A 22,892-nucleotide genomic window follows, 5' to 3' on the forward strand; every position below is an offset into this window, starting at 1 on the left:
GGAAACCCCCATATTTGTATTGTAGAATCGGAAAGAGGACTTCATTCCGAGTCTGATGAGCTATCAACCATCCTCCTAGCTCAATTAGGAATGGAGATATGGCAATTTTAAATTTTCTGGGAGAAAAAATCATAAAACCCAAAAAAATTTTCAAAGGGGTCTACCATATACTCTATTGAAAGGTCTTGACGTGCACATTCCGAATCTGCAATCACTTTCACTCTAGCCCAATTAGGGGCAGAGCGTCCCTTTGAAATTCTTTTGGGGTTTATGAAATTTTCACCTTTATATATATATAAATCAAAGAAGGTAAAAGGAAACACTCACCGGACAGTAGAAAAATTCAAAATTTTCGCTAATTTCATAGCATCATCGGTGTGAGGAGAAAAAGACGGAACCGGAAGTTGGGGCCTTGCAGAGTTGCCAGGTCCCCATCGAAGAGGAAGCGGTGCGTACAACGAAAAAAACACTGTTTCGTCACCAGGCTCGTCGTAAAGTGTGAGTGTGTGGGATGAGCTGGGAGGGCGGGAGGGAAGGGATGGCTTGGGAGGGACGGTGGGTGAGGGATGGGCATTACTGGATGGCCTTGTTCAAGCCAGGTGGAGTGGTTGCACTCATGGCCGATATATAGGCACTCTCCCATCTTTTGCGAACAGAGGTGTTGGCTGGTTGGGGTAGGAGATGGATGATGGCTACCCGGAAGCAGTTGTTGAAACTGATGTTGTGGTGGTTGGTGTGGACGGCAACAGTGAAATCCAGTTGTGGGTGGAGGAGCGGTGGTTATTGATGCGGAGGTTGAGGGCCGTTGATGTTTCCCCCAGGTAAAGATCACCATAGATGTTGCAGGTGAGGATGTAGATAAGGTTTGAAGGACATGGTAATGTATGTTAATACTAAGTCGCATAAGATAAAAACCAGACAGTGAACAATTAATGTATTTAATAGAAAACTGGACTTATGTCCGGAACATTCATGTACATTGAAACCATGATACAGCAAGAATTACACAGAATACATCTGCTTATTATTTATCTTCTTCTGGCCGTGAAGACCATACCTTGTAGCCGTATCATAATACCTGGACCGTATCATCCCTCCAGGTGTCCCATTAAAAAATAAAAAATCAGGTATTGCTGATGACCGTATCGATCTGGTGGGCGGCGAACCCTGGTAGACCTTCTCGGAGACGAGTGAGGTGTGCTAGGACCTGGTTCTGGGTATCCGGCTCTGCATGGGGTAGGTTCTGGTACTGTTCCACCGGGTTTGGCTGAATTTCTGTTAGGTATTGTAATGTTGAAGTCGTTGTCATCTGCAGTGTCACGTGAAACACGTCTCTTCAACCACCTGGGATGCACCACTCGTTTGATTCCATCTTCTAGCATGATTTCGTAGAGGATGCTATCTCCCATACGACGAATAACAACTCCTGGGATGTAATTAGGAGTACCGTGTTTAGGCGATTGAACCCAAACTGCTGAGTTGATGGCGAAAGTACCATATTTCGACGAAGAGTCGTTCCGAAACTTTGCTGACTTCCTCGGCTTGAACGGAGATTCACTCGACAGAGGCAGATTGTTTGGTTCCCACCAAAATCTGGGTTGGTGTTTCAAGACCGAAAGTGCTGGTAGGCTTCCTTTTCCACCCAGTCGCGTCTTCCGAAGGATGAAAAGAAGGTTGGCGATCCCCATATCAAGTTCAAGCGTGCTCAGATTGGGTTTGTCAGTTATAAGCTTGACAAGAGCAGTTTTGACAGTACGAACGTATCGTTCGGCTAAGCCATTGCTAGGGCTGTGATAAGGTGGTGAAGTAACATGTTTGATACCATTCTTAAGACAGAAGTTACGAAATTCGAGAGAAGTGAACGTTAGGCTGTTGTCGGATACGATAGTATTTGGTATCCCTAGCATGGCGCAAGATTGCATACGCCAGCGGATCGTTTCCTTTGTGTCCAATGTGTGTACAGGCCATACTTCTGTCCACTTGCTGAAGGCATCTACTATCAGTAGGAACTTACGCCCTGCAAAGAAAAAGTGGTCTACATGCCATCTCTCGTTCACGTACGAAGCGAGATGCCATGAAGAATCGGGTCCGTTGCGGACCTTAGGAGCATTAGCTCGGCATGTATTGCAGCTCGCTACAAAATCCGTAATCTCTGCTGACATGCCTGGCCACCAAAATCTGGATAGACACAACTCTTTCATACGAGTTGAACTTATGTGTCCATTGTGTAAAACTCTAAGAACTTCATTCCGTTTAACTGTGGGAATGATAAGTCTACCCGACCACATGAGCGTTCCCTGCTCGTACGTAAGGTGAGCTCTTCTTTCGAAGAAAGGTGCGAGCTTCTTCCGTTCGGTAGACATGTCGTGTTGATCTGGCCAACCATTTGCTTCACAGGAGACAACTAATGAGAGCAGTGGGTCTTCTGAAGTGGCGTTCTGTATTGCGTCTCGAGAAAGAGGAGTTACAGCATCTTCAATGGACCCGAAATATGCATGAAGTTCTTCTTCTCCAGCTGGTATTGTGTCACGTGTTTGCGTAGGCAACCTGCTTAGCATGTCTGCTACTTCTACCTTGCTGGAATGAATTATATTATATCGGTATGAAGATAAAAGTAGAGCCCATCTCATCAATCTATTGGATGAATGTTTTGAAATGGTTCGATCTGGAGAAAATATAAACTTTACAGCACGTGCGTCTGTAACAATCTCGAACTTGGATCTGAGTAAAAATTTGTGAAATCGCTTGATACCGTGAACTATGGCTAGAGCTTCTCTCTCTACCTGGGAGTATCTCCGCTCCTTCTCACTGAAGGTGGTAGAAGAGCAGGCAATGGTCTGTAGACCGTTTTCAACTCTATGACACAATTGCACACCACACCCGAAAGGAGACCCATCGGTGATAAGTACAACTGGCTTTGTTGGGTCGAAAGGCACAATAGGATTTACCTGTCGAAGTTCCGACATGATGCTGTCGAACTCGTGTTGACAGTTATCGTCCCAGTTCCAAGAGACGTTTTTCTTGAGTAAAGAAAGCAAAAAGTGAAGTTTTGAAGCTAAGTTGGGTACAAACTTTCGATGAAAGTTGATCATCCCGATGAAGGAAAGTAATTGTGATTTGTCTTGAGGTGGTGGAGAATTTAGAACGGCCTCCAAGTTCTTGTCTGACGGCCGTATACTAGTGACATCAATCTTTTATCCTAGGTACTCGATAGATGAGGTTAGGAATTGGCTTTTGCTGGTGCTCGCTTTGACATTGTGTTTGGCCAGACGATTCAGGACATCACACGTGCATGTGAAGCATTCTTGCAATGTTTCACCTCCGACGATGACGTCATCAAAGTAGAAGGAAACTTCGGGAATGTCATCTAGGATCTTCGCTAGGACCATTTGAAACAGATCTCCACTTATGTTTATGCCAAAAGGTAGTCTGTGAGGTTTATATAATGCCCAAGGTGTGTTGACGACAGTGATGCGTTTGGCAGCTTCAGAAAGTTCCAACTGTCTGTAAGCCACTTGAAGGTCAATAACCGTATAGTATTTACACCTGGCCAACTTAGAGAAAATATCCTCGACTCTAGCAATGGGAAACTTGACGTTTTCGGTCATTTCATTCACCGTTCCTGAGAAGTCAGTGCAGAGACGAAGTGAGTCATCTTTCTTGGTAACAACAACAAGTGGCGAGGCCCAATCAGAATATTCGACCGGTTCCCATAACCCTACTTTCACTAGATTTTGAATAGAATCCTGAACACGGTCTCGAATACCATAAGGAACTTCGTAATGTCTACGAAATATCGGTGCAGAGTTGGATCTCAGTGGTATATCGACCAAATAAGGTGCAACGGGCTTGGACAAATCACCATCGTATCTAGAAGAAATTTCTCGCCTTATGTCGTCGGCACCAGCGTTAGTAATAGTACCTCGTTAGTTGCAAGAACACTGGCTGTAACTAATAATCGCCTCCAAGATGGTTGAATAACGTCCAACCATGTACGACCGATCAATGGATATAAAAGTTTCTCCTGGCAGAGAAAGACAGGTAAAGTGTAATCCCTATTGTCTAAGTATAGTTTGACGGATGTTTGTGCTGTAACACATACATATCCTTCGATTACACCTCGTAATCGTAGGCTGGAATTAGATTTAACATAGTGTGGAAACAACTGGTCAAAATACTTTTCGTTGAAAAGAGTAACAGCAAACCCAGTATCTATTTCACATTTAACAATACACTTATTGACTTCGAGATTTACTATGAAGCTATCCGAACTGAATTGCTGCTCCAAAATGTGTTGAGTAGAAGTGTGGAATGATGACTGAGCGCATCAGTATTGAGATGGTTGAAGCTGAACGTAGACAACTCATCGGATGTCGTGTTCCGTGAGGTTGAACTGGACGTTCTATTCACGGCTCCTTCTGCATCGTATATTCCAATGGCCTTGTCGTTTGCAGTAGCTACAGATTGCGTTTCTTGCCGGACATAGACCTTGTGGGTGATTCTTTGTGCAGTTGCTGCACTGGGAGTGAGGATTTTGTTTGGTAGCAGTTGAGTTCTTAGGTTGATTGTAGCTGTTCTGCCTCGTTTTGCCTGAGCGTGAACTCGTTGAAGGGCCTGTTTGATGATCTGGATTCATCTGCATCAAATTTCTTGAGTTGGTGGCAAAAGTCACACAATCTGTTATGTACTTATTCGAGAATAATTTAACTTCTCGCTCTAATAACTCACAATGCAAAGCAATCTCTTGACATTTGGCAAAGGAGAGATCACTTTTGGACAATAATCTTTTCCGAGCAGAATCTGAAAGTATACCAACGATGAATTGTTCAACAAGTGCCTCATCTAAATACTGCTCATACACACATTTGGCTGCTTGTTGTTTGATTTTCACTACGAATTGAGTAACTGATTCTCCTTGAGACTGAATACATTTTCGAAACTTGAACCTTTCTGTAAACTTGTTCGTTTTGGGCCTGAAGTGCTGAACCATTTTGTCGTGAATGACAGCATATGTTAGATTATATGGCATTTCAGGAGTATTGCGAAGTACTTGGAAAGCCTTAGGACCAATGACTGCTAATAGAACTGCTGCTTTTCTTTCATTTGCCACATTATGGGGGAGACAGAGTTGATCAAAACGCATGAAATAACTCTCGATATCTTCATTTTCTTCAGCAAATTTGCTGAATGTAATGTTGAGAGCCATGTTATCGAAACTTCAAATTACATTAACTGATAGAAATAACTGGAAAATATAAAAGTTACGATGTGTAACTGAAACTTGCTTTTGCTTAAGCGTGAACAAAATTAGCAAACTGAATGTTACCTGTAAAACACAGTCTTGTTGATTTGCTACATGAAATCGTACTTGTCACTATCCCGTGCCGATAAAGTCATCCTGACGATATGATTAGAATCCTTCAAGTCTTCTAAGCACTGTCAATCCTCTGTTCACTGTCCGCAGCGCCAAATTGATAGGTTCGGAGTGAATGACATGGTAATATATGTTAATACTAAGTCACATAAGATAAAAACCAGACAGTGAACAATTAATGTATTTAATAGAAAACTGGACTTATGTCCGGAACATTCATGTACATTGAAACCATGATACAGCAAGAATTACACAGAATACATCTGCTTATTATTTATCTTCTTCTGGCCGTGAAGACCATACCTTGTAGCCATATCATAATTAGAGCTAGGAATTTTAGGTGCTGCACCTTAAATTTTTTTGTGTGAAAATGGGCAAAAAAGTGACTCATCCCCAAAATAAGCACGTATTGAACTCTACTCATGGTGTTTCGGTTGCACCTTTTTGCACCTTTTTCAAAATCTCAGAACCTTTTCCACCTTTTCACAATCTCAGAACCTTTTGCACCTTTTCGCCCTTTTTGCAGCTTTATCATTTTTTTAAATACAACTTACACGCTGTTTAACCCCACCTACATTCGAGGCACGGCTTCTTGGAAAGCGATTCTTGTTTACCGCACAACAATGAATCGGCTTTCTTCAGTTCTTGGACATAAATGTAGTAAGCGTGCGGACTTTAAACAGTGCCAACAATGACGCGTTACAATTGCTAGAAGTTGTGCTCTTTTTGTCCTATGCTGTATTGTTTACGAATTGTTGTAGAAATGCTGTTTTGTTTTCGTCTCCTTCTTCCATCTCACCGAGCAAGGTAACTGCAGTCTGTGATCGACTGATCGATGCATCTGATTTGCTTGTTCACCATGCCAAAACATAAAGTAAATGTTGGGAAACTGCAGGACATTGTTAAACAGTTATGCGGTGATGGCATTCAGAGTGATGGATCTGTTCTGAGGTGTGATGTGTGTGATATTCCTATTGCTGTAGATGACAAACACCAACGCACTCGGGTTGTGCAGCATCTTCAAAGTGGGAAGCACGTCAGGAATAAAGAACTACGAGATGGTAAAGGTGGGAAGCGACAGCAATTCATTGGTGAGGTGCTTGCATCTTAGAGTTCCAGAAATACAAATTAATTTTTCAGTGAGACAGCAAGGGCATTTATAGCATGTGGAATACCTCTTTCGAAACTTAACAATCCTGTCATGAAATCATATTTGCAAAAATATACTGCAAAGTCAGTTCCAGATGAGAGCACCTTAAGGAAATCTTACCTTCAACCTCTGTATGAAGCTAAAATCTCGCAGATCAGGCAAGTAGTAGCTGTCTATTTCATACTAGATGAAACCCCAGATAGGCAAAACAGGTACGTTTTGAATATTTTAGTAGCACCTCTCAATGATCATCAAGTGAAACCCATGCTTTTTAAAACTTATTTTCTCGGCAAAAGAGATAATGCAAGTGTAATGCAAAGTTTCAATGATGCATGTTTTGTATTGTGGCCGGAGGGCGTAAAATATGTTAGTGTGTGGTTAGTTCTTGCAGATCAAGCATCTTACATGTTAGCTGCATTTTCTAATCTGAAGAATATGTATCCTAACTTAAAACATGTGACTTGCATTGTTCATGCTTTGCATAGAGTTTGTGAAGCTCTTAAAGATGAATATACATATGTGAACGAATTTGTTTCTAGCATTAAGAAAATACTGAAAAAGGCTCCTTCTACAATACAGAAGTGCGTAGAAATTACGAAACTTCCACTACCACCCTCTCCCATCCTCACTAGATGGAGTACATGGTTAAAAGCTGCAGTGTTTATTTGCAATCATTTCCATACAATAACGAAATTTTTAGATGCTTTGCCTAGTGATTCCTCAGCTGTAGAAAAAGCCAAAAAACAGGAATTGCAAGATGATCTCTATATTGACATGGCTTCTATTTCCTTACTACGGCAATCACAAAACTGGAGGAGCAGGGTACTGAAAAGGAAGCACAGTGGGCTGTTTTGATGGATGTGCAACGAGAGCTGCAAGGGGTCGGGAAAGAGAAGTTAGAACAAAGTTTAGCCAAAAACCCTGATGTTCAAGAAGTTGCAACCAACAAGGATGTGGATTACTGGTTGAAAACAAAATACGCACCACTTGTGTCTGTTGACGTTGAACGTTCTTTTTCAACTTATAAGTATCTGCTTAGTGACCGCAGATGTAGCCTCACTCAGAAGAACATAGAAATTTTGAATGTTATCTATTTTAACAGTTTTCTAGATGACTAATTCTAAGCAAGTAAGAAGAAGCATGTTTTCCTTTATGTCGCTTTCTAATATTAGAGAATTTTCGTTGCTTAGTTATATTAAACGATTTAAAACCAGAGAATACTCTATGTGTTTATCCAGACAAGTTGAATCATATATGTATGCATTGCTCACAATAAATTTTACATCTGAAAATTAGCACCTATTTTAGCACCTTTTTTGTACAAATATTGGCACCTCTTTTGCACCTTTATTGGCAAATTTTTGCACCTAAAATTCCTAGCTCTAATCATAATACCTGGACCGTATCAATCTTTCTGCTCAGAAAGGCGACGTTACCACTGCCCCATCAGGGAGGCTTCTTTCATATTTTTCAGTGCATTGTCTCATTTGAAACAGAACCGTGTTCACTATACCGGCACACATAAAATCATAGTTCCAGTCCCAACTAAAGAGGATTTAAAACTGAATTATTCAATTATTAGTAGAGGTGTGAAATAGATGAAGTTCTGTTGTATGAGGGCAAATCGAAAAGTCCTTGCACCTAATTTTTTTCTAGCTTGTTAGAAGTGTTATTACAAAAGTGAGATATACGAGCGATGCAGTAGGCTTTTCTTGGAACAGCCCTATTGTAACTTCCGATTTCTTCCACGAAGTGTTATTCGTTTTTTATGGTGCAAAGGACAAACAGCAACAGATATCCACAGGGAAATGGAGCCAGTGTATGGGGACAAGTGTTGATCAGTGCGAAGTGTGCAGTGGTGGTGCAAGGAGTTCGAAAATGGACGGGAAAATGTGGAGGACAATGAGCAATCGGGCCGACCTTGTTCCTCGCTGACATCACACAACATTACCTGTGTTGATGAAATGGTGAAAGCTGATCGACGTATTCATCTGAAGGACATTGCCACTGAACTTGGCATTTCTGTGGTAGTGTTTACGACATTGTTCCCGATTCGCTGGGAAACAGTAAGATGTAGTGTCGATGGGTTCCTAAGCTTCATTATGATGTCCACAAGGGCAAGCGAATGGTCATGTCACTGAACCATTTGCAGCGTTACGTCGACGAGGGTGAAAGTTTCGTGGACCTCTTTGTCACTGGCGATGAAACGTGGATACTGTATTACACACATTTTCCCATCGTTTTTCAAACTCCTTGCACTACCACTGCACACTTCACTGATCAACACTTGTCCCCATACACTGGCTCCATTTCCCTGTGCAGATCTGTGGCTGTTTGTCCTTTGCATCACAAAAAACAAATAACACTTCGCTGCTCATATGGTGTGGACTTCCTGTGCACTCCGGCCATCTTTTCCAACTGATAACAGCGCTGTGCCGTGGAAGAAATCGGAAGTTACAATAGGACCATTCCAAGAAAAGCCTACTGCATCGCTCGTATATATCGCTTTTGTAATAACACTTATAACAAGCTAGAAAATAATTAGGTGCAAAGACTTTTTGATTTGCCCTCATATTTGTGTGAACAATGATTACAGAAAGAAAGAAGCATACATCGGAAATATTCAATCTTGAATGCTCTCGCTTTCTGTCCATCAGTTAACGTTATTGCCTTGCACGCAACAAGTCCCGGATTAAATTTACTTAAGCATCTCATAAATCTATTCCCTATTTATGCATTTGCATCAAACTTTGATTTATTATTTTAACTATCTGGAAAAGAACTGCTCGATCATATCATGTTCTTTTAATATAATGCTATCAATATTTTTTATGATACTAGGTCATCCTTTGGGAAGAGCAAGTAAACCGGGGGATCCTCCCACCAGATTCACCAATGCTTACAATATGCCTAATTTTGGAGAAGAATTGCCCAAAACGAGAAAGTGCGCACACAAATAATAAACCACTTGACCCCACGGAAGCCTATTCATGAACTTTTGTCTGGTCATTCCTCGTCCCCCTCCCTCTTTCCAACACATGTTTGCAGCGAGTGGCAACAGGCGGAAGGCTGTTATTTTTAACTCCCCAAATCGCAGTTAACACAAGACAGGAAAGCATCTTTTTTGAATGGTCTCAATTGTACAGTACAAGAGGTGAGACAAGAAACTCTCCCACCAATGTGCTGGGTCGAAAACGCGGCAAGCGCATGCGCGAACTTCCCCTATCGTGCACACAGGCAGGGTTGCCGAACGTCATAATGTTGTGTGAGCACCGAGAAACAATGCGATCGACTTGCCTGTCTTCATTTAAAGTGTGTGTTTGTTTTGTGTGCAGTGTACTTGCTAGCATGGAAGCTTGCAGTTCAGAGAAAGCAAGTAAACTCGGTGGACGGAAAGTAATCCACAGCCAAGGGCGAGAAATTGTATATAATGTATATGTATTTATGAAACACGAGGTGGGAGTTCGTATGTCCGAAAACCAGTTGCAAAGGAGGGTGGCTCGCGCATGTGGTGTTTCATTCAGAAGTGTGAGAAGAATTGTACTAATAGAAAGTAAAGCATGCACTACGTTGAAGAAACACTTTCATACGCCCCATAGAACACGACCTCGCCAAAAAATCAAAAGTCATATAGACGAGTTCGATAAGTGTGTTGTTAGGCGTGTTGTGCACGAATTTCACCTTACGGACGGGGAAGGTATCCGAAGGGTTTTGAAACAAAGAATAGAGTTCCAAGGCAGTCTGGTGTGTGCGCAAGATAATACGTGACCTAGAGTTTAAGTGGGAAAAGCAGAAAATAATAGACAATTGCTTATAGAAAAGGACGAAATAAGAAGTTTCGTTCATCGTACCTCAAAGCCATAAAAATCTTTCATCTACAAGGACGACCCATTGTTTACGTTGACGGACTTATTTTCACAGCTCGACAACAAAGAAAGAAGCTTGGGTGGATGGAACCCCGGCTGCCGTCAAAGCACCGGTGTCTAAAGGGCAATGTGTAATTGTTGTACATGCTGGCGGTTAATGTTCAAATCTGGAAAATGTTTTGGCGATTACCACCATGATATGAATGCCCGATTTTTTTTTTTATTTGATATATTTTATTTTACTTCGCGTTTTGTGCCTCTTGGCTAATTTGCGAAGATGAGTGATGAAATGATGAATGGACATTTACAAACAACCATGACCGAGCGGGATTCGAACCCGGGACCCTTGGCGTTGCAGTGCGATGTGCTAACCACTCAGCCACAGGGTCCGGGGAGAAGTTTATCCCAAATTTGACACGAAACAGTGTTGTTGTTGTTGTCATGCCTCATTTGTGAGAAATGACCAGATATCTTGAATTTGGAAAACTTGAAATGTTTTCTTAAATTCACTTTTCAGTTCACAATCACTAATGCATTTACTGCTGGCTTAGGAATGCTGCGAAGTACACCTCAGAAGAAAAAAAAATGCACAAATCATGCAGCTGAAATTTCCCTAATAATGCATACAAATAAATCCTGCGCCTTCTTCCTCCTCCCGAAAAGACATTATGATTCATTCAGTGGCTCGTTCAAATCAACACCCCCTTTGACGCACACATGTTCAAACCAGAATTGTATTCCTTGGTGAAAATTAACAAACCCCGTTTGAAGATGTTCAAAATTGATTCCATGTTAGCAGAACGCGGTCATTCAGTTGTATGTTTACCAACATACCACTCAGATCTTCTTGCTTAGTTTTCTTGTGTTCTCGTTCTGCGTAGACATTTGACCCGTATGCACTGCCAACCCTGCTTCTGTGCGTCCTTCCCCTACGTATGGCTTGGGCGTTAGGCCGCCAGGAGTTTCTTGTCTTACCTATTCTACTGTAAAAGAAGGTGTAGATCATCAAAACCTTACATTTCCTCTGCTTTTTGCATATTTATTATTTTCTCCTCGAATGTTAACGGCTTTTATTTCTGACAGAAACACTCTTGTTTGGGGGTGGTGATCTCAAAAGTAAAAGCCCATAACAGCCCATACTGAACTCTTTAAGTAACAAACTAAACGGTTTGAGAGGATTCTATTTTATTTTCCACACAGCTTTCTTTTCCTTCCTCCATAGAAATCAAAGCTAAACTGTAAAAAACTTGCCTCAGAGCATTTATAAATACGTATCAATACAATGGGATTTGAATTAATAAAAGTTGCAATTTTTCACGTCTACAGAGAAAAATGCATGCAGAATTCACACAGAATTCCCAGAGCCAATAATTCACACATAATTCCCAGAATGCAAGGAATTCCTGGTGAGTAGCCACCCTGCTACATTGCCTTAGTAATTGAAAATTTAGGCAACTTATAGTTTTAATGTCAAAAAGAAAGAAATTTAAGGCTTAGCTTTGTGAGAAATGACCAGATATCTTGAATTTGGAAAACTTGAAATGTTTTCTTAAATTCACTTTTCAGTTCACAATCACTAATGCATTTACTGCTGGCTTAGGAATGCTGCGAAGTACACCTCAGAAGAAAAAAAAAATGCACAAATCATGCAGCTGAAATTTCCCTAATAATGCTAAAAATATCCCTCTCAGACCTCAAAATATTGTTTTGTGTACATCCATACACCCTCAACCTAACCCCTTCTCCCGCAACACAACAGGTTATTTTAGTTAAGGTAAGGGGCTGGAACCCTTATAATGTGACATGCAAAATAGATTAAGTGCAGTTGCACCAAAAAAATATTTTCAGTGCATCAATCAACAACAGCTGTTTCTCCCTGGAAATTTTTCTCGTTACTACGAAACTTTACTCCTGGGAAGCTCCCTGCAGCGAATTATGTTCCAGTCATATCTATGCCAAACTGGGATAAATGAAGCATGGCAATCTCTCTCAAATCGAACTTTCCTCAGCTAGACTAGAAATGACAGATCTCATAGCACTTCACTTAGTTCTTTTTGAACAAAAAAGTGTTATCCCCAGTTTATATTGATTATTTCACAAGTTCTTTACGTTATAGTACAAAATTCGGTGTTATTCTTTAAAATGGCGTAATTCAAGTTAATTTGAGATTAAAAAAAATATATATCGAAAACTTGCCTTCTTAAACTTACGGAAAACCATTTTAAGCACATTATTTGGCTCTCCTCAACTTTTAGGTGTTATCGTTAAAATGAAAACTTCATGTCCATAGAGATAAGGCATGGTTCGCAAGGTTATCTAATGGCCTTATTCAGGTGAGGTGGGGGAGCAGTTGCACTCATGAGCAACAGGTGGATGATTGCTGACTGGAAGCAACTGTTGAAATGGGTAAGGTAAAGTACTCAAATCGACAACAGACAACAGTTAAGTCTACTTTACACAGCAAGAACTGCAATAGAGTAATGAAAAATCACAAAAACAGAATTCTGGCTTTCCAGTTTATAGAAAATGCACTTAATATTTATGCAAGTGGAAAAACCTAAAATGGTATGGTTAATGAAGAAACGGCACAATATCAATCCAATGACAAATACAACATTCAAGTAAAGGGAAATAAGACAGAATCAGAGCTACATTCAAATGTTTGCTTCTTTGTCATTTTTTTTAGTAATAGTTTGTCATAAATCTAATAAATAATTTCATCACCAACAACTGGCCCTTCTAGCAGGATGCCAAGCTCTAGATGGAATTCTAAGCATTCTTTGTTCAACTTATTGATCGTGCCATATGTTTCCCTGATACACTGATTTATCATCCTTATTTGCAAGTTTTTTTTCTTTATTTTTCCTCCCATTTTCAACGGTTTAAAACCTCATCTTAGAAAGTTTGGGATCACCTTCAACCTCTTACACTCTTTGAGGAACCATATTTTATTTATGTTACTATTAATCCCACGAGCTAGCATCCCACAATATGACTCTCAAAAGCAAATAATGATTAGTTTATTACAAGTTTACGTTTTTTTTTTTTTGTTTTTTTCATCTTTCATAATCTTGTGTAGTAGTAGTGTGCATTTGTTTTTTTTCCTTGTGTAGTGGTTGTTATGTGTTTGTGTGTCTTGTGCAGTAGTTGTGCTGTGTAGTGTGTGTTTGTCTTGTGTAGTAGCTGTGGTGTCTAGTGTGTTTGTGTTTGTCTTGTGTAGTAGTTGTGGTGTGCTTGTATATGGGTTTGTCTTGTGTAGTAGGTGTGCTGTCTAGTGTGGTTGGGATTGTCTTGTGTAGTAGTTGTGCTGTCTAGTGTGTTTGTGTTTATCTTATGTAGTAGTTATGCTGTCTAATGTATTTCTGTTTGTCTTGTGTAGTGTCGGTGATGTGTATGTATGTGTCTTGTGTTGTAGTTGTGCTGTCTAGTATGTTTGTTTTGTCTTGCGTAGTAGTTGTGCTGTCTAGTATGTTTGTTTTGTCTTGCGTAGTAGTTGTGGTGTGTATTTTGTTTATGTTTATATTGTGTAGTAGTTGTGGTGTGTTTGTGTTTATATTGTGTTATAGTTGTGTATGTCTTGTGTAGTAGTTGTGCTGTCTAATGTGTTTGTGTTCGTCTTGTGTAGTTCCTCCATTCATATTGGGGGTTAGGCGTAGAGCTGACAACTCTGCACTGTAAAAAGACATGTCAAGAAACAGCAATATAAGGCCATGGATGTTCCCAAGGTAAAATATTCCGGAGGTAAAATAGTCCCCCGTTCGGATCTCCGGGTGGGGACTACTTTGGGAGGTCCCTGGACTAAGGATATTAAATTAGGCACCTGGAATGTTCTGAGCCTTTACCGGCCTGGGGCATTTCAGTGTACAGTTAATGAGATAGTTAAGTATAAATTAGATGTAGTAGCTGTCCAGGAAGTTAGGTGGCCAGGAGAAGGGAATTGTAAAACTAAAAATTATACTTTTTTCTATGGTGGTACTGAAAATCATAATTTTGGAACAGGCTTTTTCATAAATAATAGAATTATCTCGGCTCTTAAAACAGTAGAATTTATTAATGATAGGATATCATATGCAGTTTTACAGGGTAGGTGGTGTAAAATTATTTTAATAAACATACATGCACCAACGGAAGATAAAGATGATAATACTAAAGATGATTTTTATACAGAGTTAGAACAGGTCTTTGATAAATTTTCTCAGTATGATATGAAAATTCTGTTAGGTGACTGTAATGCACAGATTGGCAAAGAAGAGACATTTAAACCCACGATTGGTAAAGAGAGTCTTCATGAATTAAGTAATGATAATGGTATAAGATTGATTACTTTTGCAACCTCAAAGAATTTAATTGTGAAAAGTACCACTTTTAAACATAAAGATATCCATAAATATACCTGGTCTTCTCCAGATGGTAAAACTCATAATCAGTTAGATCATATTCTCATTGATAAGAGAAGGCATACTAGTATAATTGACGTTCGTACACATAGAGGTGCTGACTGTGCCAGTGACCATTATTTAGTAATTGCTAAATTAAGAGAAAGACTCTCAGTGATAAAGCATAAGCAACAAAATCTAAAAATTCTAAAATTTGATACAGGAAAGTTTACTGATGAAAGAATTAAGAAAGATTACCAAATTAAACTGTCAAATAGATTTGATGTTTTGCAGGATTTAAATGATGATGAAAATATAAATGAAACAGACGTAAATAAGAATTGGGAGCACATACGTAATGCAATAGAATCAGCAGCTAAAGAAAGTATAGGATACCATAAACCAGAAAAAGTAAGCCATGGTTTGATAATGAATGTCATAATCTAATAGAAATAAGAAATCAGGCTAGACTTAGGTGGTTAAATAACTCTGATGATACAAATCTAAACAATTATAATAGAATAAAGCGAGAAGTTAACCGCACGTTTAGAAGTAAAAAAAGAGATTACTTGAAAAGCAAAATTAACAAAATTGAAACAAACAGCAAAAATAAAAATATCAGAGATTTATATAAAGGTGTAAATGAGTTTAGAAAGGGGTGGCAACCTAAAGTAAACTTGATAAAAGATATAGACGGTGATTTTCTAGCTGACCCAAGCGATATTCTAAATAGATGCAAGAACTACTTTAATGACCTTTTAAATGTTCATGTAGGAGATAAATCAGAAGTAAATGAAGTCCACACAGCAGAACCTTTAGTTCCAGAACCTAACTTGACTGAAGTTAAAGATGCTATTAAAAGGCTAAAGAATAACAAAGCACCTGGCATTGATTTAATACCAGCTGAGTTAATTAAATATGGTGGGAATTCATTAATATGTCAAATTCATAAATTAATTTGTTTAATATGGAATAAAGAAGAAATCCCTCAACAGTGGAAAGAATCCATAATTGTTCCTGTGTTTAAAAAAGGTGATAAAATGAACTGCAATAATTACCGTGGAATTTCTCTACTCTCAACAACATATAAAATATTATCTAACATTCTTTTAATAAGACTAACCCCATATGCTAATGAAATTATAGGTGATTATCAATGTGGATTTAAACGTAACAGATCAACTACAGATCAAATTTTTCACATCAGACAGACACTTGAAAAAAAGTGGGAATATAATCAAAATGTCCATCAGCTATTCATTGATTTCAAAAAAGCATATGATTCGGTCAAAAGAGATAAATTATATAATATATTAGTAGAGTTTGGAATACCTAAGAAGCTTGTTAGTATGATTAAAATATGCACCAGTGAAACAGAAAGTAAAATTCGTGTGGGTATTAATATGTCTGACAAATTTACAATTCATGATGGGTTAAAACAAGGAGATGCATTATCTCCATTGCTGTTTAATTTTGCCTTAGAATATGCTGTTAGGAAGGTAAAAGAAACTAAAGAAGGACTAAAATTAAATGGTGTGACTCTGTTGTTAGCATATGCAGATGATGTAGACTTATTAGGGGATGATGTGAATACAATTAAGAATAATGCTAAAATATTTTTCAAAACTGCTAAAGAGATAGGTTTAGAAGTTAACAAAGAGAAAATTAAATATATGCTTACAGGCCGAAACCAAGTGTTAGGTAATAATCAAAATCTAATTATTGATAACAACTCGTTTGAACGAGTTTCCAAATTCAAATACTTAGGAGTAATATTAACAAATGAAAATTATATTAAAGAGGAAATAAAAAGTAGGCTTAATTCAGGAAATGCATGTTACTTCTCTCTTCATAAACTTTTGTCTTCTCGTTTAATATCTAAGAAACTAAAAGTTAAAATATACAAAACCGTAATTTTGCCTGTAGTATTATATGGATGTGAAACTTGGTCCCTTACATTGAAAGAGGAACATAAATTGAGAGTATTTGAAAATAAGATCCTTAGGAAAATCTTTGGACCTAAAAGGGATGAGGAGACAGGTGAGTGGAGAAGGTTACATAATTTAGAACTACATAATTTGTATTCATGTCCAGATATTATTAGAATAATTAAATCAAGAAGACTTAGGTGGGCAGGCCATGTGGCACAAATGGGAGAGGAAAGAGGAGTTTACAGGATTCTTGTTGGGAAACCTGATGGTAAGAGACCTGTAGGAAGGCCAAGACGAAGATGGAGGGACAACGTTGAAATGGACCTAAGGGAAATCGGTGGGGATGGAAAAGAGTATATAGAACTTGCTCAAGATAGGGAAAGATGGAAGGCCTGTGTTGCTGCAGCCATGAACCTTCGGGTTTAAGAAGGCTAGGGGGTTAGTTAGTTACAACATTGATATTTGTATTGCAATTTGGGTGATATAGATCATTAGATAAAACCATTTTTATTCAATTATTTCTAATGATATTATTTTCTCCCACGTTTGAGAGTAGGGAAGTGCATATTCTTTAATTTGTGTGTACTTTTGTTAAGGCTGAGCCGAAGCTGATGTATCGATATCGGCCCATACCAGTGGTATCGATATCAGAAAGTATCAGTTGGAAATCATTTACTGATACTGGCCAATACTTTTTTGCCATCTTGATATTTTACAAGCTTCACAATAATGCTGCACGACACTTTCGAGGAGTATAATTATTCTGGAAAGTATTCAAAATTTGAAGTTTCATATTTCACCATTTTTGTGTAAAGAATATTTTGATTGCATATGTAATTTAATATTCTGATGTCATTCCTGAATATTTTAAAGCAAAATTTTGGTAAATTGATGCATGAGTGGAATGCATACATACTAATAGTAATCAATATTTTGAACAATTTTTAATTATTGAAATTTTCAAGGATCAGTATCGGTTAAAAAGTGGTATCGGCTCAGCCCTAATAATTGTTTTTATGTACTGTATACTTTTGTATTTGACTTGCTGTTTTAAGTCCACTGCAGATAGGCCAATCGGAAATGCAGTTACAGTTTAAAGTGGATTGATTGATTGATTTGGTGCTTTAAGTCCACTTTATGCACAGTAAGGTTAATCGGGACTGGACCTACAGTTAATTTAAAGTGGGATCTGAACCAAAAATGTGCCTCCACCAGGAATTGAACCCAGGACCCCTTGATTACAAGGCACCGATGATACCATTGCACCATCGGGGAGGTCCAGTTTAACATGGACTCCACACCACTATGCCCCTTTGGGTATCAAACCAAATCCAGAACCCATTGATTACAAGGCATCATGCTTCACAGGATGGGTATTGAATGTTCAGTTCACAGCCTTTTATATTAATATAATATCTTTCATCTTTATATTTTGTTTATTTTACATTACTTTTCTACCTCTTGGGTTAATTGTGACAGTGAGGATGAATTGGTGAAATTGTCAATGTAACAAACACAATGATACATACATGCGTTATGCAGAATTCAAACCTGGTCTTCTACAGAGCATTCCTTGAAATTCGCTATGAGACTCAGCGGCAAGCGGCCCGGCATCAGTACTTATCTTTCCCGGTGAACGGGGTCCACGACAGTCGCTAGAGTCTGCTATTAAAATTACAGTTTTCATATTGTGTACTAACCTTGACTACAGAAGGTGTTTAAAATGATGTCCCTCTGCTGCAACACATTCCTGGCAACTCCGAAGGAAATTGACATTTACATGTGCAAGTTCGTCTACTGTAATTCTCCCGATTTCTCACACAATACTCTCTTTTAACTCACGGATGGTGTGCAGATTGTCTTTGTATACTTTATTTTTTAGTCAGAACTGACCCTGTTACTCTAAACTTTTTTACAAGGTTTAATATAGTGGTCCTATGTGGAACGGAAACACCAGGAAATTTCGTTGCAGAACGTCGTCGCACTTCTCCACAATTCCCCTTTCCGAAGTAACACTCGACAAGATAAATCCTTTGTTGTAATGTAAACTTTTGTGTGCATTTTAAGCCACAATCTTCAACACACGGACACGACACAACACAACAGTGTTGAAGGGAGGGAGAGCAAAAAAAAAACAGACTGTAGCGTGCGACAGTCGTGGACCCCGTTCACCGGGAAAGACAAGTGCTGATGCCGGGCCGCTTGCTTCAGTGTCTCGTAGCGAATGCTCTTTAGTAAGTAATACTGACTACTCTGACATGGAATACTGCAACTTGTTACATGGAATACTGTAACCTGTACGGCAATCACTGCATACTGTAAAACAATCACTGTGACCTGTGAGGCAATTTTGTTTGTGCTCTTGTTTAATATTATTGTTCTAGTAACATACAAAAAAAAATTACCTCTTTATGCAGCTTTTGGCAGATGCACCATCCTTGAACAAATGTGACATGTAATTCCCAACACTTTCTTCCGTAAGTGCCTGCATGAGGTAGGGGAAGTATTTTGGATGCCTTGCAATCACACCTGTAAAACATACAAATATGAAACTTAAATTTGAAAACTTCCACAAAAGAAGGCATCTGTAAATCCACAAAGTTAAATTTTTATAGCTAAAAACTTTAACTAAACTCCAAGGTGCAGCAGCCCTTTGAGGGTTAGAGTCTGTCGAACAGCTTATTACTGGGTGGAGTGGATAAAAATCAAGATTTTTTTTATTTTTAAAAATAATTTTTGATGATTTTTTAAAATTTAAATCACAATTTGCAATTTAAAATATTATCAGCTGCTATGTAGGGTCAAGTGCCCATATTTCGGATAGGTTCCTAATTTCGGATACCAAGAAATTTCCACCTTAGAACAGCAGCACCGAAGTGCAGATAGTGCCAACTATCATGCTACTTCATCCCCCAGTTGCACCCTTGTGCGTGACCTTGAGCAATGTTTCTTTAGTGTGTGGCTGATAGTTTTGACTTTTCCGGATTTTTGATGTAATATTTCACCATCCAAACTTAAGGCCTACAACTAGAAGGTTAGTATTTACTCACTTCTGTCTAAATTTTATATAATCTTGAGAGATTCAGCAAACATTTTTACGTAGTTTCAGTCACATTATTTCAGAGGGGGAATGCAGAGAATCGCCATATTGAATATGCGACTGGGTTTCCTAATTTCGGATGCTACACAGGTACCTAAATTCGACTATCCGAAATTGTGCCCTCTTTCCAAATACCCATGATGTGTTATTTATTTCACAGATGCCTGGGCAAAAAAGGAAAAACTGGTCCCAAGAAGCAATGAAAAATGCCATTGAATAAGATGTGTGCAGTGCCTCAAATGGGTCCACGAGAGGTGTGCAAAAACAGACAAGAATAAATGGAAGACTTTCAAGTGTGAATACTGTCAGTGATAAAGACAACTCAAATTGAGTTCATGATATTTTTCAATTTGTAAGAACATACACGTCCTTTCTAGACAGTCAGTTGATTTCATTTTAAGAGTTTAGCAAATATTTTAACTATATTGAAAGCTGAAATTTCTCATTAGTAACCCTATCCGAAATTAGGAAATACCCTATCTGACATTAGGCAACGTTTTTGTCAGACTAAAAATATGCATACAATTCTTTGTTTCATAAAATATACCAAGTATTTCTTATAAATGTTAATATAACTTTCAGAAACATTAATAAATATATGTTCATTGTTTATCAACACATTTATGGCTTATTTTGTTTACATTTAGGTACTGAAAATCTAATTTGAAATTAAGTATCCGAAATATGGGCACTTGACCCTATATATAGAGTTTAATGATGATGACGCTATTTACAGTTTAACATGATTAGTATTTTGTGCATTATTCTATACAATGTAAGTGCTATTTTTGACTATGAAAATTATGAGTTTTAAAACAACAGAAATTTAGTTACTTGCGTGAAATTTTAATTTCGTATTTCAAAATTTCACGTAAGTAATTTTAAACCTCATTTACCACATCCATCATGAAGAAATTTAGTGCTTTACAGTTTACATATTACATTCTCCTCTTGTAACCTTCACCCCATCAGTACATATATATTTCATTCCCATGCTTTTCCTATGAAAATGTTACAGTATCTAAGAGCCTAATAAACACCATTGAATGATTACAAGATTAATCTACTTTCACCAAAAATGATTCTGATATCGACAAAATTGCTTATACATACTTATATATATATATGTCTACCAACATAACAAATACAAAATTCTTGACTTTTTCTTCCCCTTTTTTAAACATTTATTTAATAACCCCTAACTTAGATACAGCTGGAAATTAAGTAAATAGATATTTTTATTCAATGAAAAATCCTTACCACAAGGCCAGTTGAGATGAAAACTGAAATTGTACTTTAAAAAGGTATTTAGATTTGCTTTAATGCATGTTAAAATTCATGGTTCAGACTTTATCCTGGATGGGGAAGGGTCACATTACTTTACTTAATATTTTTTTACAAAACTTCACGCATACAAGAATGTAATTTTTAAGAAACCAAGTGATCAAATGTTAACCACAAATCAATACAATTTTAGATTTCCAAATATTAAATTTTATCAAATTCCAGTACAGGTATATAACAATGTAAATTGACTATACTGTAAAAAAAAATAGCAAAAATTCTTGACCATAAGTAAAATTTCTTGACTTTGTTGACTGGTAGACAACCTGTTATATGCATTATTCTATAAATTATTATTTTTTTTAAAAGTTATTTAAATCACGGATTTTTTTTAAAAAAAAACACACAATTTAAATCAAACAACCTTGTTACTGGGCAACCTGTGGTCAGTGCATTGCATCACATCACTGCTACTGTTTGAAGACATGAATGTATTTAGGACACGAACCTGGAGCTACAATTACAAATCATATGGTGAGGTCCAATTATCATGTTGGCTTGTAAGTATCCAGTCAACATTTTAATATCATACTACACAACAAAATTATGTGTGTGCAGCCATTTGGTGAGAGCTGCTACTGGTTCTGGATTGAATTTCCCACGAATTTAGGTGCTGACCTAGGAGGTCCTTACAAAGAAGTGAAATACTATTATTTAGAAAGTAATTGATTGGTTTGATTCACTTGCTTTATTTTACTTCGCTTTTCTGTCACTTTTAGCTAATTGCAAAGATGGGGATGAGTGATGATATGATGAATGAATACTCACAAACATCCATGCCCAGGCCAGGATTCGAACCCGGGACCCCTGACATCGCAACACAATGTGCTAACCACTCCACCACGGAGGCCGGCGATTTAGAAAGTGGGGTGACGATGGTAATATGAACTGACATCAATCAAGTTGGCAATAAAGAGCTGCTTGACAGGCTGCTTACTGCACCACAAAGTAAGTTATACACTAGAAATAGTTTTAACATTGCACCTGCTTAAAGCTATATATACACATATATGTATGTCCCTCTTCTGCCACTTTGGCTATCGCGAAGATGCAGATGAGTGATAATTAGATGTAATTCATGAAGGGACACTCACAAAGAACATCAATACTGACATGAGAACTCAAACATGAAAACTTTGGTGGTGAGATCAAAGTTAATCACTTATCATGGTTGACTATTGAGCTGGCTTTTTCTACACGTGCATTTTTCTAGTTATGCATAATGCTACTAAATATTATCAGTGCCAAGATTCTGTGCATGCTGGCAGTTATGGTTGCTTCTTTGTGCTTGTATGCAAGTGTGGCATATTCTTGCAGCTGGGTGGAAAAAAACTTCAACTGAAATACTGTTAACTGCACTGTTTTTTAGCAAAACACTGGTTTAAGAGTGGTTTTCAAATTTCAAAAATAGTGACAAGTTAACTAAAGACCAGCCATAACCTGCCAGACTATCAACAAGCATATCTGTATGCATATTTTGGCATTTTTTACTGAATATAAATCCACACCCTACTAATTATTATTCAGTCTCATCATTACAATCAGCCAAAAGTGGAAAAAATTTTTTTTAAAAAAATGAACAAAACATATCCAATCTTTGAAGCATGTTTCAAACTGATCAAGCTACATCAATGAAATGCCATATTCGCCAGCATATAAGGTGCACTCTTTGCCTTTAAAAAGTCTTATACACCGACACTCAGGTTTCACCACCAGAAAGAAGAAAGAGTGCATTTCACAAGTTTGTGAAT

The 22,892-nt window shown here is 38.0% G+C and overlaps 1 protein-coding gene across 1 annotated transcript in view; it reads right to left on the reverse strand.

Annotated features, from left to right (window-relative positions):
- Positions 1-22,892, reverse strand: part of LOC145990896 (uncharacterized) — a 73,421-nt gene that overhangs the window by 6,057 nt on the left and 44,472 nt on the right. Inside the window, exon 10 of the mRNA XM_083126379.1 lies at positions 19,103-19,226. Within this exon, the coding sequence (XP_082982505.1) occupies positions 19,103-19,226 (124 nt within the window). The remainder of the gene's footprint in view (positions 1-19,102; positions 19,227-22,892) is intronic.

The sequence above is a fragment of the Lepisma saccharinum genome, chromosome 8 (assembly GCF_977018435.1).
Source record: "Lepisma saccharinum chromosome 8, izLepSacc3.1, whole genome shotgun sequence".
NCBI lineage: Eukaryota > Metazoa > Arthropoda > Insecta > Zygentoma > Lepismatidae > Lepisma > Lepisma saccharinum.